Here is a 12,603-nt window from a genome sequence, read left to right on the forward strand (position 1 = left end):
ATAGAGATGAAAGAAAGAAAAAGAAAGAAAGAAAGATAGATAGATATAGATGAATGGATATAGATACAAATATGATATAGATAGATGAAAGAAAGAAAAAAGAAAGAAAGAAGGAAAGAAAGAAAGAAAGATGAATAGATGAATGGATATAGATACAAATATGTTATAGATAGATAGATAGATAGATAGATAGATAGATAGAGATGAAAGAAAGGAAAAGAAAGAGAGATAGATAGATAAGACAGACAGACAGACAGGAACAGGCAGAAAAGGAAAAAGCGAACTACCAAAAACACAAACCTTCCATCGCCTGAAGCCTCTCGGATCGACGTACCTGAACGCTCATCGGTGGCCGGGGATAAAAATAAGGGCTATCCGCGCCCCCAAGGGGGAACGGCAAACAACCACGAAAAGAAGGCAAAGTTTGCCAACAAGGGCTCCCTCCCCGCCGGGCCTTGGCAGGGGGAAAAAAAAAGGGAATTACTACCTGACCCGGCCAGGCAGTGATCCCAGAAGGGGAGAAGGGAGGGAGGGAGGGAGAGAAGGAGGGAGGGAGGGAGAGGGATTAAAGTGGAAAAAGAAAAAGGAGAAGAAGAAAAAAAAAGAGAAGAAGATAAGGAGGAGGAGGAGGAGGAGGAGGAGGGTGTCTTCCCGGCCACTCTAATCTCCCCAGTGAAGGGAGGACGGGTCCCTGGCGCATGTGAGCGGCGCTAATCCCGACCGGGTTACCCGAGGTGATGCCGCGCCAAGCGAGGGCAGGATTGGCTGTCATGTCAAGAGCCGCTGGCGTGTTTTTTCTCTCTCTCTCTCTCTCTCTGCGCTCAGCTGGGCCACCTGCCGCGGCTCTGATTCACGGCGTGTGTGTGTGTGTGTGTGTGTGTGAGAGAGAGAGAGAGAGAGAGAGAGAGAGAGACGCGCTAAGGGAGGGCTCCCCCACCCCTTGCGGCCCATACTGATTTCATTCCTTCTCCCCCTAGCAATCTGCAAACTGGGTGGGATGTTTTTTCAATTTTTAATGCATCATCATCATCTTATAATTATTATTTTTATTATTATTATTATTATTATTATTATTATTATTATTATTATTATTATTACTACATCTTTGGGGAGATTCACAGCCTTTGGGGCTGATTGGTAGCTGAACAGCTCGAGTCCTAACCGAGGACCTAGGAACTGTTCAGGTAGCGTCGGAGGATATAAGCTGTTCCAGGTAGGGTGGGTTTTTTGTAGAATCGGGGTATTCCAAGTCTGATAAATTCAGGATTTCCAAATAGCGAGGCAGCCCTTTAGGTATGGCTCCAAGGGCTCCGTTTACAATGGGGATAACACACGGTTTCTTTTTCCAAAGTCACTCAACTTCCATTTGTAATTTGTTGTTATTGTTGTTATTATTATGTATTAGTATTAATATTAGTATTTTGCTTTTATATGTATCTATGAAAGATTAATAATAACAACTACTTGTGTTCATTAAACATGAAAGTCAACTGAAGATTTAAAAATGTATCACAAATATCGACATCCCAGCCAGGATGCTTTAAGAGGGGAGGACTTCCTCTCCAAGAATTCCCCAGCCAGTCTACTTTAAGAGGGGAGGACTTCCACTCCCAGAATCCCCCAGCCAGCCATGCTTTAAGAGGGGAGGACTTCCACTCCCAGAATTCCCCAGCCAGGATGCTTTAAGAGGGAGGACTTCCACTCCCAGAATCCCCCAGCCAGGATGCTTTAAGAGGGCTTCCACTCCAGATCCCAGCAGGATTTCCCCCAGAATCCCCAGCCAATCTTTAAGAGGAGGACTCCACTCCCAGAATTCCCAGCCAGGATGCTTTAAGAGGGAGAACTTCCACTCCCAGAATTCCCCAGCCAGGATGCTTTAAGAGGGCTCCAGGCCAGGATGCTTTAAGGAGGACTTCCCCCCAGAATCCCAGCCAGCCTGCTTTAATCCCCCCAGAATCCAGCCAGCAGGTTTTAAGATGGCTGGACTTCCACTCCCAGAATCCCCAGCCAGCCTGCTTTAAGAGGGGTGGACTTTCACTCCCAGAATCCCCCAGCCAGCCTGCTTAATCCTCTTAGTTGCTCTTCTCTGCCCTTTTTCCAAAATCTCAACATCTTTTTTGTACTGCAGGGACCAAAACTGGATGCAGAATATTCCAGGTGTGGTCCTTACTAAGGCTTTACAAAGCGGGTGCTAATACTTCAGCTGATTTTGGTTCTATCCTCTGTTTAGACAACCAAGGATCATATTAGCTTGTTTTGGGCTGCTGCCACACACTTCTGGCTCGTGTGACTGTTTTTGAGCCAGGTTTCGCCTAATCTGTACTTATACCTTTGCTTTTTCCTGCGCAGGTATAAAAACCTTGCTTTCCTCCACATGAAATTTCACGTTGTTGGAGAGGGCCCATTATATGAAGTCTGTCAAGATCTGATAGTGATTTCACCCCTTTTTTTTTTGAACTGAAAGCGTGCCAAATCGAAGCAACAAACCGCACAATTCAAAACTTCGTGCCCTATGCCCTCCTTCTGCCCACAGCCTCTACACAAACCCGGAAACAATCTGAACACAACGACTACAGTAATAACAATGACCAGCAACACACACCGTACTGAAAACAACACAAGGAAGGCCGCCACGCTTAACCCACTGAAAACGTGAAACGTTCAGAGTCAGGAACGCACGGAACAACAACAAAAAATAAATGCAAAAGGTAAATCTGGCAGAAATAATATCTCACTGATACCTCTTGAGTTAAAATGTGACCCTTGGTAATTAAGGTTGGTGGTTATTCATTAACCAGGTAAAAGCTTCAGCGGAATTCATCAAAATCTGGTGCTTGTAGTTGGAGGACTCAATTTAGAGAGTGAGGAAAGAGGAGACGTGAATTAGCGTGCTGAATTGCAAACTCCGAACATGGTTACCTGCTCACCAGGTATAGAGGAAATGACCTTGACGGAAATATATAAGGAGTACTAACACCAAGAGAAAAGGGAGGAAGACTCCAGCCTTGGGAAGTGGGTTGGAGTAGAAGGCCTTCAAGATCTCTTCCGGCCCTAAGGCCTTGCTGATTTAAAAGGGGTGGACTTCCACTCCCAGAATTCCCCAGCCAGCATGTTTTAAGAGGTGTGGATTTCAACTCCCAGAATTCCCAAACCAGCATGTTTTAAGAGGGGTGGATTTCAACTCCCAGAATTCCCAAACCTGCATGTTTTAAGAGGGGTGGATTTCTACTCCCAGAATTCCCCAGCCCGCATGTTTTAAAAGGGGTGGATTTCAACTCCCAGAATTCCCCAGCCCGCATGTTTTAAGAGGGGTGGATTTCAACTCCCAGAATTCCCCAGCCCGCATGCTTTAAGAGGGGTGGATTTCAACTCCCAGAATTCCCCAGACAGCATGTTTTAAGAGGGGTGGATTTCAACTCCCAGAATTCCCAAACCTGCATGTTTTAAGAGGGGCAGATTTCCACTCCCAGAATTCCCCAGCCAGCATGCTTTAAGAGGGGTGGATTTCAACTCCCGGAATTCCCAAACCTGCATGTTTTAAGAGGGTAGATTTCCACTCCCAGAATTCCCCAGCCAGCATGTTTTAAGAGGGGTGGATTTCAACTCCCAGAATTCCCAAACCAGCATGTTTTAAAAGGGGTGGATTTCCACTCCCAGAATCCCCAAATCAGCATGATTTAAGAGGGGTGGATTTCCAGCCTAGGCAGGAAAGCCGACACCACTTCAGACAAACGGTTGTCCAATCTCTTCTTAAAAACTTTCAGTGTTGGAGCATCTGCAACTTCTGGAGGAGGCAAGTAGTTGCACTGGTTAATTGTTCTCCAAGTTCTTTCAAAATTAAACTAAATTTAAAAGTTCTCCAAGAATATAATTTTTCAGGAGGATTTTTTCTGACCAAGAGTGACTGGCTGTGTCATTTTTCAGCTAACTGAGAATAATTTACTGCGGCGTCACCACCACGGACACGACAAACGTGAGATCATTTTTTCTGACCGTTGCCCCTTTGAGAAACTGTTCAAAAAAATCTGATTTTCTTGCTTGTTTTTTTTCCCCCAAAAAAGGAACAATCCCACCCACTCATCTCCCAAATCCCAAGGGGTAGAATAGAAATAACGAGAGTTGGAAGGGACCCCGGAGGTCTTCTAGTCCACCCCCTTGCCCAGGCAGGAAAGCCTACACCCCTTCAGACAAATGGTTATCCAACATCTTTTTTAAAAGTTCCAGTGTGGGAGCATTCACAACTTCTGGAGGAAAGTTGTTCCATCTTGGCCTGATACAGGTGAATACATTCCAAAAGGAAGCACAATTTTTTTAAAAAAAAGCCTTTTCCACTGTCAGAACACCAGGGACTAGAAACTCCGAACGCAACTCACCTGGTTTCTCCCTCGCCGCTTGCCGTAGTTCCGTCGCACGAGGGCTTTATAGTTCTCGTTTTTCTTGGTCAAGTAGTAATACAAGACGCAGTCCGGCACGTTCTGGAAAAGGCCAACGGGGAGACTGTTTTTAAAATAAGGAACTTTTCCTAAAAGCCGACGCAAGGCGAGACTCTTGTCTAACCTTCTGCGCAACAAACCACGATGTGCAAATAAACAGAGACCGCAGGACATCCGTTTCCCATCGGATGTTAGGGGGAAATTTTTTTTTTTCCTGGTCACTAAGAGCAGCTGGAATCACTGGCCCAAATAAGGGTTGTTGAGGTAATTCCCCGTTAGGAGAATGAGCGCATACAGGGAGACGTATCTGAGAGTATCGTTTGAATAATACACACACAGAACACAGATACACTGTACAGTAAATGTAGGTTTTTACTTCCAGAAACGTTAGGCAAAGTCCAAAATAGGCAGTCCAAAGTCATTCACAAGTTAAATCAGTCAGTTTTTCAATCCAGGGATAATCCAGTAACAAAGTCCAGTGTCAAAAACAGTTCAGTATTAGACTTACATTAAATCTATGAATATCAGTCAATTAGAAGAAATGGAGGAAACAGCAATACTTTCCAACAGAAGGAAACAGAGATACACTCACACTCTCTTCTGAGACTCAGACTAAAACAACCCAGGTTTCTGGCTCCATCTTATGGCCATTTGAGAAACCACACCGAATTACAGTTTTGCATTTTCTTAAAGATACAGTTTTAAAATGTTTATCCTGGTTTATATATTTCTAACCCAAATAGCTGTTAGGCGACTCATATTCCTAACATTCTCCCCTTTGGGTAAGACAATATATACAACCTTACATTCTAAGTCCATAATCTTCACAGCTAGTCTTATGCTTTATGGAGCCTTGGGCCTTTGTAAAATGATCTGCTATATTGTTTTCTGACATACAGTATTCTAGCTTAATCATTTTAATTTGCACACATTGTCTCACATTTAAATATCTTAAATCTGTGGGTTTCGTTCTTGTTTTATCAGCAATATTTGAAGCCATCTGTATTGCTGATTGGTTATCTCCGTAAACTACAACAGAATCTGTTATATTAATTCCCATATCAATTAATAATTGTTTATACAAAATTAAATCTGTACATAATAAAGACAAACATGAGAATTCAGCCTCCATTGTTGACAAACTTAGATGTTTCTGTCTAATAGATCTCCATCCAATCAATAATACAGCAGTACCCAATGTAGATTTTCGTGTATTTATGTCTGTAGCAAAACTTGCATCAGCATATGCAGTTAAATTCAGTTCATCTTTTGGCTCCAAACACAATGCATTGTTTGTTTCAGATATCTTAACACACGTTTAGCAGCTTGCCAGTGCCTTTCAGTTGGCTCAGCGTTAAATCTCTCAATCAACACTGTATGCAATATCTGGCCTTGACCAATTACTGAGATAAGATAAACTACCAATCAAGGACTGATAAATGTTTTTATCAAAAATAGGACTTTGAACATCACTATGGCTAAACTCCTGGCTCATTGGTGTCTTAGCTGGTTTACAAAGTTCCATTTTAAAACTTTTTAGTAATTGGTTAATTTTATCTGCCTGTGAGATCTTGTATCCTCCCCTAGTTCTATCTATCTTTAAACCAAGATATTGTTTGATTTCTCCTAATTGTTTTATTTTAAATTTCTTTTCCAAGAGTGAGATTGTTTTAGTAGCTTCTTGTTCAGTTTTGGTGATGAATGCTACGTCATCAGTAAATAATAACAATAATGAAACTACACCATTACTTTCTCTTTTAAACAAACATGGATCAGCCATGCCAGCTACAAAGCCTATCTTAGTTAATTCTTTAACTATACATTGGTTCCACTCATATCCTGATTGCTTCAAACTATAAAGACTCTTTTTCAATTTCCAGCAATCATTATTATCAGTATTATCATTTTTGAGACCTAAAGGTTTCTTTAAATATATAGTGTGTTGAAATGGTGCATGCAGATATGCCGTTTCTACATCCAAATGATTTATAATATATTTCTCCTTAGCTGCCCACACTGATGCTGCCCTTAATGTGGTAGCCTTCAGACCAGGTGCAAACACCTCATCGTAGTCATTTGCTGTCTTATTGAACCCTTGTGCTACTAAAACTGGCTTTATGGGTAACAATCCCATCTACACCTGTCTTAAGCTTATATATCCATTTACATCCGATGGCATGTTTACCTGGTGGTAACTTAATATTTTCGTATACCTCCAGTCTTTTTAAAGATTCTAGTTCCTTGTCCATTGCTTTCTGCCAAGCAGCCTGATCCTTAGCAGGATACAGTTTTAGTTCACTATAATTACTTGGAATTGTATTCACTTGGCATACAACACTAGCCTGATATCTATCAGGTGGTCGTGTTACTCAGGTTGAACGTATTGGTAATACAGGGCTAACTGGTGGACTTTCCTGTGCCACCTGTTCTTCTATTACCTCCTGTTCTTCCTCTTTAATGGCTATTTGTTGTTTACTGATATCATCTTTAGGGACTATTTGGGTGTCAATAATAATATCATTGCTGGATTCCTGTTCCAGTTTATCCCACCCAACGTGCTTGAGAAATTTTGCACTAGCACTACAATAAACATGAGCTGTGCCTTGATCGAAAGCAGAATCGAAATGATCCATGGTTGGCCTCGTAACCCACAAAAAATAATTTCTTAGCTCTATGTTGCCCTTTTAGTCTTACTTGTGAGGGAATAGGCACCCATGCTGGAGCTCCAAATGTGTGTAAATAACTTAAATTTGGCTTTCTGCCATGCCAACGAGTTTTTGGCAATTCTCCAGTTGTTGTATTAACTACATTGTTCAAAACATGGTTACTACACATTATGGCCTCACCCCACAGTGTTTCAGGTAAACCTGAGTCAGATAACATAGTGCGAGCCACGGCTTGTAATGTTTGCCCTCTTCGTTCTACAAACAAGTTATGTTGTGGTCTGTAAGGTGCAGAACGTTTATGCTCAACACCAGCCAATTTCAACATAGTTTGGAATCTTTTGTTAACAAATTCAGTCCCATTATCAGTTACTAAAGTAATTACTTTACTTTTCATTTTTCTCTCAGCAAACCTTAGCCAGTTAAAGAAATGTTGGAATGTTTCTGTTTTGTTTTTCATAAGATAGCAGAAACCGTATCGTGAGTAATGGTCCATAACACTTAACATATAACAGGCACCTCCTAAACTTGGTTTCTTAGGACCAATTATGTCAGCAAAAACAACCTCTAAAGGTTCTTTGGTCTTAAACCCATTTAGTCTGTTTGCTGGAGTAACCTTACTCTTTTCTTGACTATAAGCATTACAGTGTAAATACTTGCTACCGGGTTTCAATTTTACTCCCTCTGCCAATTCAACAGTTTGTTTGAGCATTTTGAAATTAATGTGTCTATGCAGTAAATGTATACATTATTCATCATGTGGCTTAACATTGTTATAAACTGAGTCAGCCATCTTCAACTGGTCATCATGTGTACTGTATTTTATTGAGTTCTGTATTGGATTGAGTACAATATTGTGTTGTTGCATGTAGTGTATTGTATTGAGTTTTGTATTTTGTAGTGTTGTGTGGTTGTGTATTGTGTATTATTGGATTGGATTGACTTTTATATTGTACAGTAATTGTATTGTGTACAGTATTTTGTTATTGCATATTGTGTATTTTGTACAGTGCTGTGTTGCGTATTGTGTATTATTGGATTGCATTTTGTATTGAGTTTTGTATTGTGTATTGTATTGTGTTGTTGCGTATTGTGTATTGCATTGACTTTTGTATTGTATATTTTGTGTACCGTATTTTGTTGTTGCATATTGTGTATTATATTGATTGTATTTTGTACAGTGTTGTGTTGTTGCATATTGTGTGTTATTGCATTTTGTATTGAGTTTTCTATTGTGTACTGTACTGTGTTGTTGCGTACTGTGTATTGTATTGATTTGTATTGTGTATTGTATTGTATACTATATTGTGTTCTGGCACATTGTGCATTGCATTGTATTGAGTTTTCTATTGTGTACTGTACTGTGTTGTTGCGTATTGTATATTGCATTGACTTTTGTATTGTATATTTTGTGTACAGTATTTTGTTGTTGCATATTGTGTATTGTATTGATTGTATTTTGTACAGTGTTGTGTTGTTGCATATTGTGTATTATTGTATTTTGTATTGACTTTTCTATTGTGTACTGTACTGTGTTGTTGCGTATTGTGTATTGTATTGACTTGTATTGAGTATTGTACTGTATACTATATTGTGTTGTGGCACATTGTGTATTGCATTGCATTGAGTTTTCTATTGTGTGGTGTTGTGTTGTTGCATATTGTGTATTATTGTATTTACTGTATTGTACTGAATTGCATTGTATTGTATTATAACCTTCCTTTATTATTTCTACAAATAATCAAGGTGCTAAACATATCCAACACACCTTCCTCCTCCTATTTTCACCACAACAACCCTGTGAGGTGGGCTGGGCTGAGAGAGAGAGAGAGAGAGAGGGACCGGCCCCAAATCACCCAGCTGTCTAACACGGGACTAGAACTTACCGTCTCCTGGTAATTGGCCCAAAGTCAACCAAGCTAGGTTTTACAGTTAAGGTGGAACTAGAATTCACTGTCTTGTGCAGGTGAATAAAATGCTGGCTTAGAAATCAGGACCCAGTGAGTTCTAGTCCCACTTTAAGACATGAAAGCTGACTGGGTGACTTTCAGCCAATCGCTAGGAGACAGGGACTTCTAGTTCCGCCTTAGGCATGAAAGCCAGCTGGGTGGTTTTGGGTCAATCACCAGGTGACAGGGAGTTCTAGTCCTGCCTTAGACATGAAACCCATCTAGGTAACACTGGGCCCATCACCTGGAGATGGAGTGTCCACCTTAGGCATGAAAGACACCCGAGTGACTTTGGACTCTGTTACTCTCTCCTTCACACACCAGCCTACTTCACAGGGTTGTTGTTGTGGGAAAAGAAGGAATGAATGAATGAATATCATGCATGTTTACCACCTTGAGTTATTTACAATAAAAGTGGAAATAAATAAAATAATAAAATAACTAATATAAAATTACATAAAATAAAATAAAAAATATTAAAATAAAATAAAAATATTACAATAAAATAATCTCTCTATATAAAAGCGAAATCCCACTCACGCATCATCACAAAATCTCCAGAACAGTAAAGCCTACAAACTTGAAGTCTGGCACATATGTTCCTCTTGGCTTCTAGGGGCTCACTAAGACAGGATTTTTTGAAAAGACCAACAGAGCATTAATATTTCCTATATTATTATTATTAACACGCTCTGATGCTAAGGAGTTCTATTCCCCGTCCCCACCTGGAAAGAAATCTCTTCCAAAGGCAAAACACAAGCAGAGGAGAGGAGTCTCAGTTTTAGTTTCAGAGCACCAAGCAGCTTTAGTACAGAACAGTTGAGCTAAGCCACACCCAGGCTCCTTGCTGTCTCCTTCCTGCTCACACAGCAAATCCTCTTTCAGTTTCCAAACAGCCCTCAGCTCTCACACACACTGACAGGACGCTTGCCAGATGAACACCCATGGATGCTGGTAGGCAGAGGCAGAATTTTCCCTCCCTTATTTTCCTCCCCCAAAACATGGATATCTGTATCCAGCTAGTAATGAAAAAAATAAAAATAAAATAAAGTAAATGCTGGTAATAAATAAAATAAAATAAAATCATAAAATAAAAGGCAAGAAAAACGATGAGGAAGGACCACTGCTTGTGCTCGGCAGCTTCCGGCCTTATTGTCCTCCATGATAACAAAGCACCGTCTTACCTTTCTTTCTAAATAAGAAGCTATGAGGCCAAAGTTCTTAGGATGCTGGACAAACCTGTAATAAAAAGAAGGAAAAGATCCAGGTTTAGCCAACTCCCTGACTGACAAGTCAGGCCTCCTCCTCCTCCTCCTTCACTCTGCAAATCCCATACTCCCTTCTTGCACTGATGATGTTCCCTAGTTGGGCCATGAAACGTCTGCACAAAAACCGCCAAGCTCAGAGAGAGCACCAAGGACTCCTTCACTGCCTCCTTCCTCCTCCTCCCTTCTAGAACTGATGATGTTCCCTAGTTGGGCCATGAAACGTCTGCAAGAAAACCCCCAAACCCCCAAGGACCCCATATTTAAATGCTCTTTTCAGGAAGACCTTAAAACATTTCCAAATTCAGCTGCCAACTTGACACTCAAGCAAATTATCTCGGACCACGGAGGTCATCTCCACTTTCCTCCCAATCTTCATCACAGCTCTTGACCAAACCATCCCAAATCTTCCCACAAAGCACGGGGGTGGGTGTGTGTGAAAAAAATAAGACTTCCAACTGGTCCTCAGAGTTATGACTGTCTCAGCATGCCGACAGTCATGCGTTCAACATTCAGGCAGTCCTCAACTTACAATACTTCTTTTTAGGGACCGCTCAAGTTACAACAGCACTGAGAAAGGTGACTGATGACCGTTTCTCACACTTACAACCGTGACGGCATCCCCAGGGTCACGTGATTTATATTCGGACGCTTGGCCACTGACTCGTATTTATGACGGTCGCAGTGGTCCCGGGGTCATGCGATCCCCTTTTGCAACCTTCTGACAAGCGAAGTTGAGAGCGGGGGCGTTAGCCACTCCTTTGGATGATCGTATGCCGGGATACAAACCGACAACCATCTAGGTTTGAAGTCCTATTTGTACACAGGACGCACATCCCATCTGGCAATAACGGGTTAAATTCCGATCCAGGTTAGCACTGGGAGCGCTTGCCTTCCAGCGCCATTTACAGTATTACCCCACCCATCTAATCGCAGCTAACTCCTGCGAACCGCCCCTAAGTTATGTTCCCAACTGCCTCCCATTTCCTAAGATGATTGTCCATGGTTTATAGCAAGAGCAAGAGCGCTTAGACTTATATACTGCTTTATAGTGCTTCCCAGCCCTCTCTAAGCGGTTTACAGAGCCAGCCTCTGGCCCCCAATCAACCTGCGTCCTTATTTTACCAACCTCGGAAGGAGGGAAGGCTGAGTTGACCTTGAGCCAGTCAGGATCTAACTTCCTTCTTGTTTCCCTTCCTTCCTTTCCTTCTCCTTGTTTCCCTTCCTTCCTTCCCCTTCCTTCCTTCTCTTTTCCCTTTCTTCTTGTTTCCCCTCCTTCCTTCCTTCCTTCTTTCCTTCTTTCCTTCCTTCCTGTTTCCCTTCCTTCCTTCTCTTCCTTCCTTCTCCTTGTTTTCCTTCTCTTTTCCCTTTCTTGTTTCCCTCCTTCCTTCTCCTTCCTTCCTTCCTTCCTTCTCCTTGTTTCCCTTCCTTCCTTTCCCTTCCTTCCTTCTCCTTCCTTCCTTCTCCTTGTTTTCCTTCTCTTTTCCCTTTCTTGTTTCCCCTCCTTCCTTCTCCTTCCTTCCTTCCTTCCTTCCTTCCTTCTCCTTGTTTCCCTTCCTTCCTTTCCTTCCTTCCTTCCTTCCTTCTCCTTGTTTTCCTTCCTTCCTTCATTCCTTCGTTCCTTCCTCCCTCCCTCCCTCCCTCCCTGTTTCCTGTCCTTCCTTCCCAATAGCACATAGACTTATATACCGCTTTACAGCCCACTCTAAGCAGTTTACAGAGCCAGCCTCTGGCCCCCAACAATCTGGGTCCTCGTTTGACCCACCTCAGAAGGATGGAAGGCTGAGCTGACTTTGAGCTGGTCAGGATCGAACTGGTGGCTGTGGGCAGAGTCAGCCTGAAAATACTACATTCTAACCACTGCGCCACCATGGCTCTTGGATGGATGGATGGATGGATGGATGGAAGGATGGAAGGAAGGAAGGAAGGAAGGAAGGAAGGAAGGAAGGAAGGAAGGAAGGAAGGAAGGAAGGAAGGAAGGGCAATAGCACTTAAGACTTATATACCGCTACACAGTACTTTTACAACCCTCTGTAAGCAGTTGACAGAGTCAGCCTTTTGCCCCCAACAATCTGGGTCCCCACTGGACCCATCACAGAAGGATGGAAGGATGAGTCAACCTTGAGCCAGTGAGGATCGAACTGTGGGCAGATCCGATCTGCCAAATTGCAGGCAGCCGGCTGCAGCAGAAGTAGCTTACAGTACCGCACTCTAACCACTGCGCCACAGAGGCTCCCTATCCCTGTATTCTGCATCCCGCTGCCTACTTTACTCTTAATCCTACCGTGTTTCT

At 42.2% G+C, this 12,603-nt stretch overlaps 1 protein-coding gene across 1 annotated transcript in view; it reads right to left on the minus strand.

The window, feature by feature from the left end:
• NCOR1 (nuclear receptor corepressor 1) overlaps nucleotides 1–12,603 on the minus strand; it is a 187,637-nt gene that overhangs the window by 100,110 nt on the left and 74,924 nt on the right. Inside the window, 2 exon segments of the mRNA XM_087924448.1 lie at nucleotides 4,374–4,475; nucleotides 10,230–10,284. Coding sequence (XP_087780574.1) covers nucleotides 4,374–4,475; nucleotides 10,230–10,284 — 157 coding nt within the window.

The sequence above is a fragment of the Pseudonaja textilis genome, chromosome 1 (assembly GCF_049901715.1).
Source record: "Pseudonaja textilis isolate UNSWEBS1 chromosome 1, rPseTex1.2, whole genome shotgun sequence".
Taxonomy (NCBI): Eukaryota; Metazoa; Chordata; class Lepidosauria; order Squamata; family Elapidae; genus Pseudonaja; species Pseudonaja textilis.